The sequence below is a fragment of the Squalius cephalus genome (genome assembly GCF_949319135.1).
Source record: "Squalius cephalus genome assembly, chromosome: 17".
Taxonomy (NCBI): domain Eukaryota; kingdom Metazoa; phylum Chordata; class Actinopteri; order Cypriniformes; family Leuciscidae; genus Squalius; species Squalius cephalus.
Genome location: NC_137138.1, coordinates 35,962,424 through 35,981,323, shown reverse-complemented (window position 1 = coordinate 35,981,323; position 18,900 = coordinate 35,962,424). Strand labels below are relative to the sequence as shown.

Below are 18,900 nucleotides of genomic sequence, written 5' to 3'. Positions count from 1 at the left end.
TTTCTGAATATTCCGCTCCGCTCGCAGAAACAGAATGGCCTGAGCCTGGCTCGAAAATATGTGGAATAAGGGCTGCCTCCGACTTAAAAAAATTTTTTTCTAGTCGACTAGTAGTTGTTAATTTAAGCCATTTGTGGACAAATCGCCCCTGTATATTATTTTAATTATGCTACTTAAATAGGCTATATAGCCTACACAGGATAATGAGCGTTAACGTAATATAGCCGCACTCAAGCGCACGACCACACGCTTAAAGCTAGCCACAAAGAACCGGTAAAAGTAATGATTATGAATGTGTCTAAAATAGCAAGGAGACATTTAATTATTTATTAATAAACTGCTGTTTTCTTTGTCACTGCAAAGATGAAGTTGACAATGCGGACTCGCCATGAACGCCAGAGAGAAATGCACATTTCATATGGATTCCACAATCAGAGAGCCTATTTCTTTTGGTTTTGAATATTTTCGTTTAAAAGTAGACATTTCAAGCTTTCTGTAATAGATAGCCTATATTTCTCAAATCTGTGAGGCACAAGCTGAGTTTCGGCGCCCTTCAGTTCACGTGCAATGCAAGTGATCATGCCGGCGCATTATTACATTGTCTGCTATATATTTGCTTCTTATTTATTAAATACAGGCAATAAAACATTGATAAAACATTGATCAAAATTAAGATACAATTTATACAAAACGAAAATCTTTTAAAAAGAGTCTTTCTACAAAACAAAACTCAATGAAGTGGTCAAAATCATGTCTTACATGTCATGTTTCCAGACATATTTGTGCATCTCATGATGTATCATATCTTTCTCAGCGACTAGGAGGGCGCCAGCGCCTCTGCCTCGCGAGTGGATGATAGCCCTGAAGACGCCTAGCAATGGTATACCTTTAGTGGTAGCATACCTTTAGTTAATTATACCTCAAGAGTCTTCGTAGCGCACTAAGAGACAACGCCAGGTATGATGCGTAATGGAGATTACAAAGCGCTCTTCTTTGGTCAGAACCATGGAGAGCGATCGCGGAGAGGTCCGTCCTATGCACCGACACTTTTTACAATGCAACAAAATATTTAAAGAGCATCAAGCTATTAAAATCTATATTATTCGCACAGATAATATAACAGTATATTAGTCCGTAATTTTTATTATGTTAAACAGTGATTGAATAACGTTTTTAATTTAAAGCCCACCCACAATTGGTCTGGCACATCCAAAACTGAAATCCTGGCGCCGTGCCTTACACACACAATCGTCTGAAGCGTGTTGACGACATACCGAGCAGAACTTGTCTCGTCGTAAACTAACCAATCGCGGGACTCCCCATTGTCTGCTTTTCTCCATCGTTCTTTAAAAAAAAATTTTTTTGACCTTCGCCTCTTTGTCCACTGGCTCCTCCTGACATGTTTTCTCTGCAGACCTCTTAACGCCTGCGATGTAACGCCACATTTTTTTGAAGGTGTGCCTCCTCTAAAAGTGTCCACCATCCGTGTGAAACAGTATACTATTTTTATTTACCCGCCACGGTGGCCGGTAGGTGAAGCGAGTTTACCCGCCACAACACAAAATCAACTGCATTTGGCTGGTGGCGGGTGCTAATTTCCATCCCTGGTGCTAGTGATGAGGAGCAATGTTGCAGATGATATAATTATGAATGGAGTTCTTTGTCTATCTATGGATTCTTTCAGTTCAGCTGACAGTTTCCTTTCTTTTCTATATGGACTTACAGACTCTTTTCTTTATAGACTTGCTATATAAACGATGGCACGAGCACAATAAAGCTGACTTTGAGTGAACTGCACTTCTGTGTGTGTGTGTGTGTGTGTGTGTGTGTGTGTGTGTGTGTGTGTGTGTGTGTGTGTGTGTGTGTGTGTGATTCTTGGTGCCCAGATCTGGTGTTCTGCTCTTCTCTCCACTGATCATTGACTTCATTCTGAGATCTTTTATCTAACAGTTGGTTGGTCTCAGAAAGAAAAAAACTCCACAGGAAGTGATGAAATCACACAGTCTGTGACGGACAGATCGGTAAAGTCCAAACATTCGCCTATTAATACGTTAACCTAGATAAATGTGCGCTATTATTAGGTGCATAAGTGCATTATTGCAAGCGCCGGTGTATGGCGTTATTTTTTAGTCAAATGTTATGAGCGTGTAAGACATGCTCACGAGCACATTATGTTATTTCACACGCACAAAAATGAACCTTCAGCTGGCATGATAAAAGTACTCGCGCACAAATTCAACAACCGAGAGGTGTACAGGTAGCTGCGAGCGAGCGCCTGGCATACTCTCATAGGTTAACTCTGCTTGTACAGTGGAATCCTGCTCGCGCGCAGCGGCTTCTGCTCGCGGAGTGCTGTTTTGCTCGCGCAGTGGATTTCTGCTCGCTCAGCTGATTTCTGCTCGCTCGAGCGAGAGTCTACATGACTTTTGACAATTTGGGGGCGGAAACCAAGGAGGGCACTAACCCTCTTATGATTGGTCACTTTCATCATGGAAAATCTTGGGAAATCCTAACCCCGCCCACCTTCTGACGCAGCGCGCGTCACTCAGCTCGCTCTGCTACTCCGGTTATCTCTCTGTATATTTTAGGCAACGAAATATGTGATAAAACACCATACTAACTATTTTCGTTTTCATTTAAAGAAATCTTAAACATGATAGCCACACAAATGTGGTTCATGCAACGCGTATTGATTATATTCACTGCACATAACGTTTGCCTATTTATAAAAAACAAAACAAAATATAAAACACAAACCTGCCTCTTTTCGTTTTAAATATAATATAAAAACATTAAACATTTTAATATGGTCCAGGCAATATGTGCATTTGTACTAAACAACAGATTTTGCAGTAAACAACATTACAGTTTTTAAATTTTTAAATACAATTATTACAATTTAAAATGACAAAACTCAACCCAGTCTCTTTTTGTTAAATTTCAGTTTTATCAATATTAGCCATTATAAAAGTATAAGTAAAAGGTATAAGAAGCTATACAAATAAAGCAAACAATTCAGTCAAACACACAAAGTCAGCGCTCTAGTCTAAACATACAACGGTAATGTTAAATAGCTTATAAAGTTATGAAACTTCCCCTCAGCCAAAACGATTGGCCAGGGAATAAATTATAGATTCACGAGACCAAAAATCGCCCGTTAGATATACACAAGACGAATTATATCTCATGTTTAACCACTACAGAGACTCCAGCGAAAGTGGCGAACGTCAGAAAGACTATAACCGAGGAAAGGCTGTTCCAGGCGGGGTACATGAGTGCCGAGCGCCCGGTCATCGTTATGGTTAGACAAGAGCGCTGACTTTGTATGTTTGACTGAATTGTTTGCTTTATTTGTATAGCTTCTTATACCTTTTACTTATACTTTTATCATGGCTAATATTGATAAAACTGAAATTTAACAAAAAGAGACCTAAGTTGAGTTTTGTCATTTTAAATTGTAATAATTGTATTTAAAAATTTAAAAACTGTAATGTTGTTTACTGCAAAATCTGTTGTTTAGTACAAATGCACATATTGCCTGGACCATATTAAAATGTTTAATGTTTTTATATTATATTTAAAACGAAAAGAGGCAGGTTTGTGTTTTATATATATATATTTTTTTTTTTATAAATAGGCAAACGTTATGTGCAGTGAATATAATCAATACGCGTTGCATGAACCACATTTGTGTGGCTATCATGTTTAAGATTTCTTTAAATGAAAACGAAAATAGTTAGTATGGTGTTTTATCACATATTTCGTTGCCTAAAATATACACAGAGATAGCCGGAGTAGCAGAGCGAGCTGAGTGACGCGCGCTGCGTCAGAAGGTGGGCGGGGTTAGGATTTCCCAAGATTTTCCATGATGAAAGTGACCAATCATAAGAGGGTCAGTGCCCGCCTTGGTTTCCGCCCCCAAATTGTCAAAAGTCGTGTAGACTCGAGGGAGCAGAAATCAGCTGAGAGAGCAGAAATCCACTGCGCGAGCAAAACAGCACTCCGCGAGCAGAAGCCCGCTGCGCGCGAGCAGGATTCCACTGTACAAGCAGAGTTAACCCATGAGAGTATGCCAGGCGCTCGCTCGCAGCTACCTGTACACCTCTCGGTTGTTGAATTTGTGCGCGAGTACTTTTATCATGCCAGCTGAAGGTTCATTTTTGCGCGTGTGAAATAACATAATGTGCTCGTGAGCATGTCTTACACGCTCATAACTTTTGACTAAAAAATAACGCCATACCGGTGCATCACTGCACTTAACTTAAAATAAAATAAAAATACTCTGTCATTTCTGTTCAGATAAGATCATGCAAACTGTTAAGGCTCTACTTTTATTTCTGTAAACTCACAATAACAATAAAAAGTTGTGCTTTTGTAACATAATGAAAACAATCAGGATACGCTCTCTGCCGTCTCAGTTTCAGTGAACTTGAGCTTGTCAGGAAAATGAACCGAAACTCAGCGTATATTTTCCTCACAGACATGAGAAATATATCTTTAGAAAGCATGAAATGTCTACTACTGAATGAACAGATTCAAATGGAAAATAAATTTTCTCAGATTATGTAATCCGTATGAAACGTGTGACGTAGGCGGAAGTACCAACCTAGTGTTTACTAAGCGAACATGCAAAGATTAAGTCAAACGCCATTTACAAAATAAATGCATAAATGTTAAAACAACGATTACCTTTTATTAGAGGTAGGGTTTATTACCAAGATTAAAGGTAATCCTTTAATCTCTGCAGCCGAAAACATTACCAATAAATGATTAAAACGTTCAAACTGTCTTCTGTTTTTATACCACACACTCATAATCATTATGTTTGCCGGTGCGCTGTGGCTTTATGTGTGTTTGAATAGGCTATGTGTTTTATATAGGCAATTAAAGGCTAATTATTTTGATTTATGGATTATTAATATAATATTAATATAACGCGTGATTAGTCGACTAGAAACTACTAATCGACTAGAAAAATCTTAAGTCGAGGGCAGCCCTAAATATTACATGATCCTGAACAGAAACTATTTATCTATTTATTGTACAAGGAAAGTTTAACTCTACAATACAAGTTTAATTTCTACTAAAATATTTTAGAGCTGATACTTGAGTCTTACTAAAAATGCAGAAATTTCCAAGACTTTGCTATTCCCTGACCTTATTTTCCATGACTGTACATGGTGAGGTGAGGTGAAGAATTCAGTAAGTAATATATCTCAGAGAAAACACTGGCCTGTTATCTTACTAGGGCTCTACACAGCAAACTTACACTGAAATTCAGCACACTATTAATGTCCTGTAATGTGCTTGAGAATTAGATTAGATTAGATTCGATTAGATTAGATTAGATTAGAAAACATTATTAATCCCTGTAAGTGGAAACTCATTTGCCACCATTGCACATTACAAACAACACAAATAGACAATTAAACATTACAAACAACAACAATCAGTACATACAAAAATTACACAACTTCATTAATAAACCTAGCCTAACTGCAGTAGGAATAAAAGACCTTCTACATCGCTCTGTAGAACACTGGGGCATTACTAACCTTCCACTAAATGAGCTTAAGTCCACTAAAGATACAGTGTATCATGTGTGTATCAGACTCACTTCGGATGTCTGATGTCGGGCAGGAGTGTGTGTATCAGGCTCATATGTGTGTATCGTACTCACTTCGGGTGTCTGATGTCGGGCAGGAGTGTGTGTATCAGGCTCATATGTGTGTATCAGACTCACTTCGGGTGTCTGATGTCGGGCAGGAGTGTGTGTATCAGACTCATATGTGTGTATCAGACTCACTTCGGGTGTCTGATGTCGGGCAGGAGTGTGTGTATCAGGCTCATATGTGTGTATCAGACTCACTTCGGGTGTCTGATGTCGGGCAGGAGTGTGTGTATCAGACTCATATGTGTGTATCAGACTCACTTCGGGTGTCTGATGTCGGGCAGGAGTGTGTGTATCAGGCTCATATGTGTGTATCGTACTCACTTCGGGTGTCTGATGTCGGGCAGGAGTGTGTGTATCAGGCTCATATGTGTGTATCAGACTCACTTCGGGTGTCTGATGTCGGGCAGGAGTGTGTGTATCAGACTCACTTCGGGTGTCTGATGTCGGGCAGGAGTGTGTGTATCAGGCTCATATGTGTGTATCAGACTCACTTCGGGTGTCTGATGTCGGGCAGGAGTGTGTGTATCAGACTCATATGTGTGTATCAGACTCACTTCGGGTGTCTGATGTCGGGCAGGAGTGTGTGTATCAGACTCATATGTGTGTATCAGACTCACTTCGGGTGTCTGATGTCGGGCAGGAGTGTGTGTCTCAGGCTCATATGTGTGTATCGTACTCACTTCGGGTGTCTGATGTCGGGCAGGAGTGTGTGTATCAGGCTCATATGTGTGTATCAGACTCACTTCGGGTGTCTGATGTCGGGCAGGAGTGTGTGTATCAGACTCATATGTGTGTATCAGACTCACTTCGGGTGTCTGATGTCGGGCAGGAGTGTGTGTATCAGACTCACTTCGGGTGTCTGATGTCGGGCAGGAGTGTGTGTATCAGGCTCATATGTGTGTATCAGACTCACTTCGGGTGTCTGATGTCGGGCAGGAGTGTGTGTATCAGACTCATATGTGTGTATCAGACTCACTTCGGGTGTCTGATGTCGGGCAGGAGTGTGTGTATCAGACTCATATGTGTGTATCAGACTCACTTCGGGTGTCTGATGTCGGGCAGGAGTGTGTGTATCAGACTCATATGTGTGTATCAGACTCACTTCGGGTGTCTGATGTCGGGCAGGAGTGTGTGTATCAGGCTCATATGTGTGTATCGTACTCACTTCGGGTGTCTGATGTCGGGCAGGAGTGTGTGTATCAGACTCATATGTGTGTATCAGACTCACTTCGGGTGTCTGATGTCGGGCAGGAGTGTGTGTATCAGACTCATATGTGTGTATCAGACTCACTTCGGGTGTCTGATGTCGGGCAGGAGTGTGTGTATCAGACTCATATGTGTGTATTGTACTCACTTCGGGTGTCTGATGTCGGGCAGGAGTGTGTGTATCAGGCTCATATGTGTGTATCGTACTCACTTCGGGTGTCTGATGTCGGGCAGGAGTGTGTGTATCAGGCTCATATGTGTGTATCGTACTCACTTCGGGTGTCTGATGTCGGGCAGGAGTGTGTGTATCAGGCTCATATGTGTGTATCGTACTCACTTCGGGTGTCTGATGTCGGGCAGGAGTGTGTGTATCAGGCTCATATGTGTGTATCGTACTCACTTCGGGTGTCTGATGTCGGGCAGGAGTGTGTGTATCAGGCTCATATGTGTGTATCAGACTCACTTCGGGTGTCTGATGTCGGGCAGGAGTGTGTGTATCAGGCTCATATGTGTGTATCAGACTCACTTCGGGTGTCTGATGTCGGGCAGGAGTGTGTGTATCAGGCTCATATGTGTGTATCAGACTCACTTCGGGTGTCTGATGTCGGGCAGGAGTGTGTGTATCAGACTCATATGTGTGTATCAGACTCACTTCGGGTGTCTGATGTCGGGCAGGAGTGTGTGTATCAGACTCATATGTGTGTATCAGACTCACTTCGGGTGTCTGATGTCGGGCAGGAGTGTGTGTATCAGACTCATATGTGTGTATCAGACTCACTTCGGGTGTCTGATGTCGGGCAGGAGTGTGTGTATCAGACTCATATGTGTGTATCAGACTCACTTCGGGTGTCTGATGTCGGGCAGGAGTGTGTGTATCAGACTCATATGTGTGTATCAGACTCACTTCGGGTGTCTGATGTCGGGCAGGAGTGTGTGTATCAGGCTCATATGTGTGTATCGTACTCACTTCGGGTGTCTGATGTCGGGCAGGAGTGTGTGTATCAGACTCATATGTGTGTATCAGACTCACTTCGGGTGTCTGATGTCGGGCAGGAGTGTGTGTATCAGACTCATATGTGTGTATCGTACTCACTTCGGGTGTCTGATGTCGGGCAGGAGTGTGTGTATCAGGCTCATATGTGTGTATCAGACTCACTTCGGGTGTCTGATGTCGTGCAGGAGTGTGTGTATCAGACTCACTTCGGGTGTCTGATGTCGGGCAGGAGTGTGTGTATCAGGCTCATATGTGTGTATCAGACTCACTTCGGGTGTCTGATGTCGGGCAGGAGTGTGTGTATCAGACTCATATGTGTGTATCAGACTCACTTCGGGTGTCTGATGTCGGGCAGGAGTGTGTGTATCAGGCTCATATGTGTGTATCAGACTCACTTCGGGTGTCTGATGTCGGGCAGGAGTGTGTGTATCAGACTCATATGTGTGTATCAGACTCACTTCGGGTGTCTGATGTCGGGCAGGAGTGTGTGTATCAGGCTCATATGTGTGTATCAGACTCACTTCGGGTGTCTGATGTCGGGCAGGAGTGTGTGTATCAGACTCATATGTGTGTATCAGACTCACTTCGGGTGTCTGATGTCGGGCAGGAGTGTGTGTATCAGACTCATATGTGTGTATCAGACTCACTTCGGGTGTCTGATGTCGGGCAGGAGTGTGTGTATCAGACTCATATGTGTGTATCAGACTCACTTCGGGTGTCTGATGTCGGGCAGGAGTGTGTGTATCAGACTCATATGTGTGTATCAGACTCACTTCGGGTGTCTGATGTCGGGCAGGAGTGTGTGTATCAGACTCATATGTGTGTATCAGACTCACTTCGGGTGTCTGATGTCGGGCAGGAGTGTGTGTATCAGACTCATATGTGTGTATCAGACTCACTTCGGGTGTCTGATGTCGGGCAGGAGTGTGTGTATCAGGCTCATATGTGTGTATCGTACTCACTTCGGGTGTCTGATGTCGGGCAGGAGTGTGTGTATCAGACTCATATGTGTGTATCAGACTCACTTCGGGTGTCTGATGTCGGGCAGGAGTGTGTGTATCAGACTCATATGTGTGTATCAGACTCACTTCGGGTGTCTGATGTCGGGCAGGAGTGTGTGTATCAGACTCATATGTGTGTATCAGACTCACTTCGGGTGTCTGATGTCGGGCAGGAGTGTGTGTATCAGACTCATATGTGTGTATCAGACTCACTTCGGGTGTCTGATGTCGGGCAGGAGTGTGTGTATCAGACTCATATGTGTGTATCAGACTCACTTCGGGTGTCTGATGTCGGGCAGGAGTGTGTGTATCAGACTCATATGTGTGTATCAGACTCACTTCGGGTGTCTGATGTCGGGCAGGAGTGTGTGTATCAGACTCATATGTGTGTATCAGACTCACTTCGGGTGTCTGATGTCGGGCAGGAGTGTGTGTATCAGACTCATATGTGTGTATCAGACTCACTTCGGGTGTCTGATGTCGGGCAGGAGTGTGTGTATCAGACTCATATGTGTGTATCAGACTCACTTCGGGTGTCTGATGTCGGGCAGGAGTGTGTGTATCAGACTCATATGTGTGTATCAGACTCACTTCGGGTGTCTGATGTCGGGCAGGAGTGTGTGTATCAGGCTCATATGTGTGTATCGTACTCACTTCGGGTGTCTGATGTCGGGCAGGAGTGTGTGTATCAGACTCATATGTGTGTATCAGACTCACTTCGGGTGTCTGATGTCGGGCAGGAGTGTGTGTATCAGACTCATATGTGTGTATCAGACTCACTTCGGGTGTCTGATGTCGGGCAGGAGTGTGTGTATCAGACTCACTTCGGGTGTCTGATGTCGGGCAGGAGTGTGTGTATCAGACTCATATGTGTGTATCAGACTCACTTCGGGTGTCTGATGTCGGGCAGGAGTGTGTGTATCAGACTCATATGTGTGTATCAGACTCACTTCGGGTGTCTGATGTCGGGCAGGAGTGTGTGTATCAGACTCATATGTGTGTATCAGACTCACTTCGGGTGTCTGATGTCGGGCAGGAGTGTGTGTATCAGACTCATATGTGTGTATCAGACTCACTTCGGGTGTCTGATGTCGGGCAGGAGTGTGTGTATCAGACTCATATGTGTGTATCAGACTCACTTCGGGTGTCTGATGTCGGGCAGGAGTGTGTGTATCAGACTCATATGTGTGTATCAGACTCACTTCGGGTGTCTGATGTCGGGCAGGAGTGTGTGTATCAGACTCATATGTGTGTATCAGACTCACTTCGGGTGTCTGATGTCGGGCAGGAGTGTGTGTATCAGACTCATATGTGTGTATCAGACTCACTTCGGGTGTCTGATGTCGGGCAGGGATCTGTTGAGGGCGATCCGGTTACTGACGAAGATGTTGAAGCCGTTCTCTCTGTAGGCCTGATCCACACGGTCCGAGTCGCTGAGGGGGTACGGCCGGCCCTGCTCGCCCACACCTGACACACACACACACACAGTTATGAGGAATAACTTCTGACAGAACTTAACATTTCATAGGGCCCTATTACTGCAAACAAATAAATAAAGTTGTGTATTTATGAATTCAATTAATTAGACATGCTTTTGATTAAACCATGAAAATGAAATCCAGAAAAAGGAAAAAAGGAAAATTTAGTAAAAAATATATAACAGAATTTGAGAAAAAATAAAACCTATTTCAAAGTTTCAAATATTTAGATTTATTAGACATGCTTTTTGATTAATACAATTTAATTTAACCATTAAAATGGAGTCCAAAACAAAAACAGAATAATTAAATTAAAACGAAAAAAAAAGGATTTGTAGAAATGAGTAAAATTAAACTTTTCATCATGCATTTTTCTATTGAGCACATGCATCTTTCAGTAATAACAAATCTAATATGTTCGCTGTAAGAGATTTCCATCATGTGACGTACCTGAGCGCGCCGCCTCACTCTTAATAATGGCGTAGTCATGCCAGTCCCGTTTCCGAACGCCGTCGTTCTGCACTCTGTGTCTCTTCGGCCTCTGAGAACACACACATGAAGCTTGTTTGAGTAGTGCATTCTCTGAAAAGCAGAACACAAAACCTGCAGAAACAGAGAGAGCACCCGAGGAAGAGGAGGAGGAAGAGCAAAGCTTGTTTCTAGGTTGAGTTGGAGGAAAAAAATACCAGAACCGAATGAATTTCAAGATGTTCCATTATAATAATGAATTTCAAGATACATTTTCTAAATATTTTAGAGCCAGTTATCAATCGTATCCACCACTGAGGTCCCAGAGGTCAGGAACTCAGTATTTTTCCAAGTGTATAATGAAGGTTGTGAAATAATTGACTAATATTAACTCTACTTTGGTGCTGCAAGGATGTTACACATCGCCACGACTGCAGATTTTAGCTTTTGTGATGTCACATACAATTAAGCTCCGCCCACAACTGCTGACATACTCCACCCAATTAGCATAGGCCCCACCCCCTCAGTGATCTGAACACAGTCCGCATGTTTATCTCCTCTCCAGAGCGTTTTACAGCAGCGTTCAAGTAAGAAATGTATTCTTATTAAAGCTACTAAAGTTATTCAGTCGAGAGCAGAGAGTGATTTGTTTTCTTTTGTTTGATTCATATTAACAGCAGATATAGCAGTAGGTTCTGTATATTACACTGCTGTCACTTTAATACACAGATATAATATACACATGCGATTTCTTTCCCTGCGGTTTACATTCACAGACATAACCGTCTGTGTTTATGGCCTCGTTTACACTGTCAGTGAAATGTGACCCAATTCCGATTCTTTCCTCATGTGTTCTATGACCGTGTAAACAGGAAAAAAACGCATGCATTCGGATATTTCCAGATCGGTTTCAGGCCTCATTCGTATGTGGAAATAAATCAGATATAGCCTAAATCGGATATGTGGCAATGCGACTGTCATGTAAACAGGCAGATCGGATTTTCTGAGGCATTAGGCGACGTCTCCGCGGTTTAATGACGAGAGAAACCCCGACGTGCTTCTGCAAAGGGACGGATGGCCTGTCGAAACGCTGTGTCGTCGTAGGAGAGGAATGTGGACACACTTTAACACAACATATCAAAGGTTGGCTTGCTCATCCTAAAATTTCTGACCCATAGCTCCTCATTAAAGCCCGCCACAATCTGCTCCCGCCAGTCCTGAGAACTCTCTCGCACACAATAGCTGAAGCATATGTGCAATGATGATGGCCCTTTTCGTCCTCCTCCGCCTCAAAATCATGATGTTTGGCGAACTTCGCATAGGCTATATCACAAAGCTAGCATCAAGCATATTTCACGTTTGTCCATCTGTGCCAGAACCCCCTTTAAGCATGCGCGATGTTTCAGATAGTATGGCAAGTGTAAACACATGAATTGGATATGGGTCACATTTGAAAGAACGTGTAAACAGACGGTCCAAAAAATCATATATAGGCAACAAATCAGAATTGGGATAGATCATGCCACTGCTACACTCACATTCAAAAAAATAAAAACCATTATAAAGTAATGTAAAAGTCTGCGCTGCTCATCCCACACGAGCTGCAGTCGCACACAGGGCAGCAGGAATCACGGTTCACTGACCGCGAGACGACGACGGAGGATTCGTTGAGCAACAGAGCCTAAACGTCTGATAAATGTCGTGTAGAATGCGCGCTCAGCACCGCCGCTCCCCGTACACGGAGTACACGCGACCGCGAATTTGAAAGTGAAAGTAAAATACAAGCTCCCTGATACGCGCAAATTAGGCTACAGAAAACCCATTATCAAACCTATCTCTGGACTGTGTAGTTGTGCTTCTTGTCTCTGTTTGTACTTTGAATATTGGGAGAGCATTGTAACGTTTGAAGGACAACAGACAAGGGAGTTTCTGAACTTGTAATCGGAACGCAAGAACAACTGTACACAAACGCACCAGCCTCGTCTCTCTCTACACGGCCGAACTTTTCCGAACTCACCACCTTAACCCTATAACTGGTGCAAAATAAAACAGCAATTATTATAAAGAGTTGCTACAGTACTTTGATTATTGTTTGCACTTAATAAGACTAAGAGAAAACTGTTATCTATACTGTTTTTATTTCTATGTTCAATTGTGGAAAGGAGTTCAATCAGGAGGTCACACACACACACACACACACACACACACTCAATGAGAAGTTCTGGAAGCTCATAAATGTACAGTAAGGTCTGAAGAGACTCATGTGAAATCACACAGGAGAAAAGCACAGTGCTTGTATATTGTTTTCTTTCAATGCATTTGATAATTCATAATCATAAAGTAGACCTAAAATGACATGCATTATAAGATTATTAGTTAAAACATTTCAAAATGCACATGCATACTATTTTTCCAGTCATGAATTTTGTCATTGAGGATTTCTGAAATATTCTGCAAAACTCTTGTGTCTCGTCTCGTCTCGTAAGTGTCTCGTCACACCCCTACTATAAATACACGAACCGCACACTATCAAAATGACACGTTTGTTTGCCGTCTTCTAATTAATGCATCATTATGTAATAAACATGAGCAGAGTTGCTACTAATTTGTGACAGGATGATTGACAGGCCTGTTTACTCTAACAGGATGGGAATGTTAGTCTAGTCAAAAGTGTGTGGTTGTTAATGAGTGCACACTTGCAGGGCGTTAGTACGAGTACACAAACAGGGATGTAGTTTTCTGCTACGTGTCTGTCTTTCAAATGCAAACAGTGTCCACGCCCGCACCTCTGTTAATAACAAGCACGCTCACTGCACGCTCAATGCTCCTGCCACTAAACTCACACACTGTGGCAAATCCGATGAATGAGTTAGCAGAGAAATGGGAATGTGTGGGATTGGGAGTGTGTGTGAAGGATTAATGGGCAGTCCAGGGGTCTCATTTATCAAAATACTATTTGGCCAGAGGAAAAGATTGACAAAAACTTTCTCTGAAATGTATTTTACACTATTTGATTGATTTATTAAAAAACAATGCAAGGATCGGCTACTAAATGATTTTTAGCAATGTAATGTGTCGCACATCCGTATCTCATATTCTCCTAATGTCTTGTACCGTTAAACATGGAATCACGTGGATGATTATGCATATGCAAATGATATGCAGATGAGGATCTGCATAGTAAAACGAGGCGTTGTAAGCTCATATATGGTTATTTCGGGGTGTGAACACAGTCTTCCGCTGACTGGGGTTTATAAAGGGGATTTAGCGCAGGTTCACACGCTTTTATAAGTCTGAATATTTTTTGGCTTCGGGCGCACGTCCACTTTTAGTGCGGATCCTGCACAGTTCTCTAAATGAGAGCGCAGCACCTGCCCGTCACTGCTGGATCTCCGGGTCTGAAACAGAGGCGCTAACAGCCCTCGGCCTGGACGCGAGCCAGCGCACCACAGCACGTGTCCAGAGCAGAACACAACACCGCCTTTCAAGAGCACCGCTCACATCCCGGCCCGATGAAGTCCTGCTCTTCCGGTCGGGATTGTGGCACTTCGAGAGAGATATTTCATCTTCATTATCCTCATATCATTCCACACCCATATTCAGAGCAGGGAAAAGACTTATTCAACAACACTGTGCAAACTACAGATGAGACTAGAGATCGCAGAAGAGCTGGTGTTTCAACACTGTAGTGTTAAAGATGTAAAGCTGTCGGTCTGTAACTGAACATGATCTGATACATCAAAACAGACAAACTGCTCAGTGAAAACATTAAAACACTTGCTGTTGTGTTGCTTCTTGTGACTTTAAGCAATGCCAATGTTCTTTAATGGTATGTTTATTTTACTGAGCCTTTCAACTCAAGGTCGCTTCGTAATTCACAAGCATATAACAAAAACTTCAATTTGTGCCCTTTTTTAAAAAAGTCTTGATACTAGAGCAGGTTTTCCTGCTTGAATGTTGATTTTTCTCCTCATATTCTCCATTGTTGCGGCTCCTCTCTTCCCAGTCTGTCAGTAACGCTCTGTTTACTTCCTGTCTCTATGAAGCCCCTCCTCCTGAAAAGCACACTGTGCTCTGATTGGCCGGCTGGAGCAGTGTGTTGTGATTGGTCGAGCGCTTCGAGTGTGTTTGGGAAATGTCCCGCCCCTTTCCATAACCGCCAGTTTAACACACTACTAACTAACTCAACCAGGCCCCGCCCCTTTATTCTGCGCATTAATTATTATAATGAGGAATATTGTGACGTGTTCATTCCCGGAAGAAACTCAAGACTTCAATGGTTAGTTTCAGGGAGTTCAGAAACACTGACACTGATATAGTGTTTTTAGTTAATATATTTCCAAAATTAAATAGTTGTCACTGCACTGAAATAAAAAATAAACGATCAATACCAATAAAATCAATTTAGCTCTGAAGCACAAAAAAGTGCTAAACAACCAGTGTAATTTTCAGATGAATAATTTTAACAGAAAATGTTTATATAATACTTGTATTTAACTCAATAGCCATAAAAAAGACAAAGTTAACAACTTTAATGTTCAAAATCTGGACTACGATTAGGTCTTTGTGTTTAATTTCCATGACAAATGATACGACTCTAAAACTGTGTCTAAACTGTGAACTTCGTTCAAAAGAACCATATAATTACCGATCAACCGATAACTATTACCACGTTGACAGAGTGCGCGCGACGCGACAAAACCTCAGCGACAGCGTTCTAGTCGCGTCGCGTTCCTCGCGTGCGGTTCAGACGGAGATGAAAGAAGTCAGAGAGTCTTGTATCCCAGTGACAGTGACAGTTCAGTGTTTCTGCGTGAAATCTGCGGTACCTGTGTGTGTGAGAGTCCGGGTCCGTCCGCAGAACTGCTGTCAAACAACCGCTCCAGAGACGAGGACCACAAGCCGACGTTCGGCAAGAACAGAAAGGCCACGATGAGCAGAAACGCGATCTGCAATAGTCTCTTCTGCTTCCGTCGCATCTCTAAAGCTCTCTTTAATGTTTACGACGCCGTGTTCAACACATCAACACAAACTCATACAAGTGCCTGTAACTTCACTTCGCTCGCTCTGCGTTTAACTGTCAGAACTTCCGCTTTCATGGACTGAACCACTCCGGCCTCGTCGACGGGGGGAGAAAGTTCAAGACTAGTTTCGGAGAATATGATTTTTGAAATACAATATACCCAGCTATTTCGTAAGACTCTTTGTAAAGAAGTACTTAAAATAGATTTTATTTTTTTAAACAGTTAATTAGCGCTTTAACGGGCTGTATTTTATCGAGCTGGGCTTGATCGTTCCCTACTGCTGCGCCCGAGTGGAACAGTTCATCAAGTATGTGTTGACTGATGAGAGTCTTTATGAATGAGAGCATAGGATAGTTTCACTGCTGATGATCCCACCCGGCAAAAACTCATTTCAGAGAGGTATTATATTACATATATTATATTATATTTTAGATTATATTATCTTATATTATATAACGGTTTGTAAATCAAACATATGCCAAGGGATAATCATTCAAAGCCAAACATAACATAACTGAAAGAAAAAAATGTGATATAGATCACTTACATGCATCACCCCCCCCCCCTCCAAAAAAAAAAAATAAGAATTACACAACAACAAAAAAAATCATTTTCATATTGCTTCTTGAAAGTGAAAAACCCAAACAGAACATTCTTAAAGTGTCTCAAAGTCTTATATATATATATATATATATATATATATATATATATATATATATATATATATATATATATATATATATATATTATTATTATTATTATTATTATTATTATTATTATTATTATTTTTAAGGTCTAAATCAAGGTCTAAAGGAATGCAAAAAAAAAGTTCCTCCAGAAGCAACACTAGATCCAAGAAACAAGCTTCCACGTGCAGAAAGACATACATGCGTCTGAATACTACTTCCATACTATATAGTAGGCAAAAACAGTATGTGGGTCATCAGTGTCCCAGTGTGTGTAGTGTGCCAGTGTGTGTAGTGTGCCAGTGTGTGTACTGTCCTTACTGGAGCCACAATATTCTGATTTAGTCTGATTGAGCTGACTGAGACGCACCATCACTGAAGACATGCCGACTGTGTCTATGTGAATATGTGAAGCTTGAGTGGATTTGACAGTTTAAACGCAATTAAAATAACTTATTTCAGGATGCATGTGTGCACGGAGAAAACTGTGTCAGTGTCCTAGTAAAAGGTTTACCTGGCCTTAATGTAGGGTTGGGTATTGTTTGAATTTTAACAATTCTGATTCCGATTTCTATTCTTATCGATTCCTAATTTCGATTCCAATAAGGTACAAAAAACAACCTTAGATATCATTCACATTTAGTCTTATTGCAAAACATGTAATTGTATCTGAATATCATGAACAGGAATCAACAGGCTGAAAACACTTACACAAGGAGCGTGGTTTAAAAACACCATAGAAGAACAACTAGCCTATAAACTTCAAGCATTATTAAAGACAAGTAAACACTCAGCTAATTTTTTTATTTGTTCTTTTTTAATTACTATCGCAACAAATAGAGACAACTGAACAAAGATACAATTGAAATAAACAGTGTTTTAAGATTTTCAGGTTCAGAAACTGTAATCAAATGTAAAATAACACTGCACTTTATAAATAACATTACAAATATAGTTACAAAAGTTATTCAGTCGAGAACGAGTGAATTTTCTCTTAGTCTTTTGTTGTTTGATTCGGGTTTGACTCAGTATAAAGAGGTCAATATGCATGATGAGGACTCGTGACTACGACATCACGGCCGTGTAAACCCAACTGATGTGCTCTACATGTGAGGGCCGTCAGCTGAGAATGTTGATGATAAGGACATTTAATAGCAGGCAAAAAAAGTCAAACCCCTGATATTTAGACCAAAGCCCCTGATGTATTTGAAGAATCACAAAACCCCAACCTAACCCTAACCCTAATCACTATGTGTGTTGAACATCACAGAAGACGTGTTATCATCTGTTAGTTTCTTTATTTTCATCTTGCGAGTTTAAACTCGTCTTCGTGTGAGCGTCACAGGATGTGATGTTTTCTCTAGTTCATCGATGACTCATCGCTGTCTCATTATTATTCATGAGACGGCGTGTCCTTATCCAATGAGAAGACACCTCGCTTAATTATTCAAGACAGAATGTGCTGATTCCTCTGACAGGCTCTTCAAACAGTGCATCACATACAGAAAGTGAGAGATGCAGGAATGGGTCCAAAACGAGTATTTGTTTGTTTAGTTTTTTTGTAAAAAAAATTGTTTTACTCTTGCTTGTATATATATATTTATTTATTGTTCATTCTTGTCGTTCATTCATCAGCTGTGCTTTATGTTGCTTCGCTTCTGCTGTAATAAAGAGACATCCACTTCTGCAGTGTGTTTTTGTGTATTTTGGGGGCGGAGCAATGAAGGAAGGGGTGTGTTTGATTGGGTTGATTTCTAATATCAACAGTATTCAACAATGATTCTCAGAAATCGCTTACTGCACCTTTAAAGTTCCCCTGTGGTGTAAATCAAGCTTTTAATGTTGTTTGTGTGTCTATGTGGTGTTTTTAATCTGCTTTAAGACAAACCATGTGTAAACTCATAAGTCGACAGCATTGCTGAGTATTTCCTCCTTAAAACTGCAGTGAACCAAAGACAGTCTCAAAAACACGCTTTGAAATCGCTGGTGTTTCTGACGTCACAAACTACCTTGTAACCAATCAGATCAACGTGTGATCGTCAACCAGTGGATCTCTGAGCTGAGTGAGTGAGTGGAGGCGGGGCTCATTTGCATATTCATAGAACCACGCATACTAAATGAGGCAAGGGTGTCGAGTTACATTCAAGATATTTTAAGGCATGAAGACATTTTTCAAGAAAAAACGTTTAAATATGTCATTTCAGTAATCAAAGATGTGTTTTTAAGAGATAAAATGTATCGACTACAGGGAGACTTTACACAGTTTCACAGCCCTCAGTTCCTGCTCCGGCCAGTAGGTGGGACTGTCAGTCCGCAGGTCTCAATAAGAGCTGTTGAGGTAATAATAAAGATGTGTTCAGCTAAATTCA

At 41.7% G+C, this 18,900-nt stretch overlaps 1 protein-coding gene across 1 annotated transcript in view; it reads right to left on the bottom strand.

The window, feature by feature from the left end:
- galnt10 (UDP-N-acetyl-alpha-D-galactosamine:polypeptide N-acetylgalactosaminyltransferase 10 (GalNAc-T10)) overlaps positions 1–15,900 on the bottom strand; it is a 40,749-nt gene extending 24,849 nt beyond the window's left edge. The window contains exons 1-3 of the mRNA XM_079847186.1: positions 15,651–15,900; positions 10,804–10,894; positions 10,204–10,342 (exon numbers count right to left, since the gene is read on the bottom strand). Coding sequence (XP_079703312.1) covers positions 10,204–10,342; positions 10,804–10,894; positions 15,651–15,800 — 380 coding nt within the window. The 5' untranslated portion in view covers positions 15,801–15,900. The remainder of the gene's footprint in view (positions 1–10,203; positions 10,343–10,803; positions 10,895–15,650) is intronic.
- Between the last annotated feature and the right edge of the window lie 3,000 nt (positions 15,901–18,900).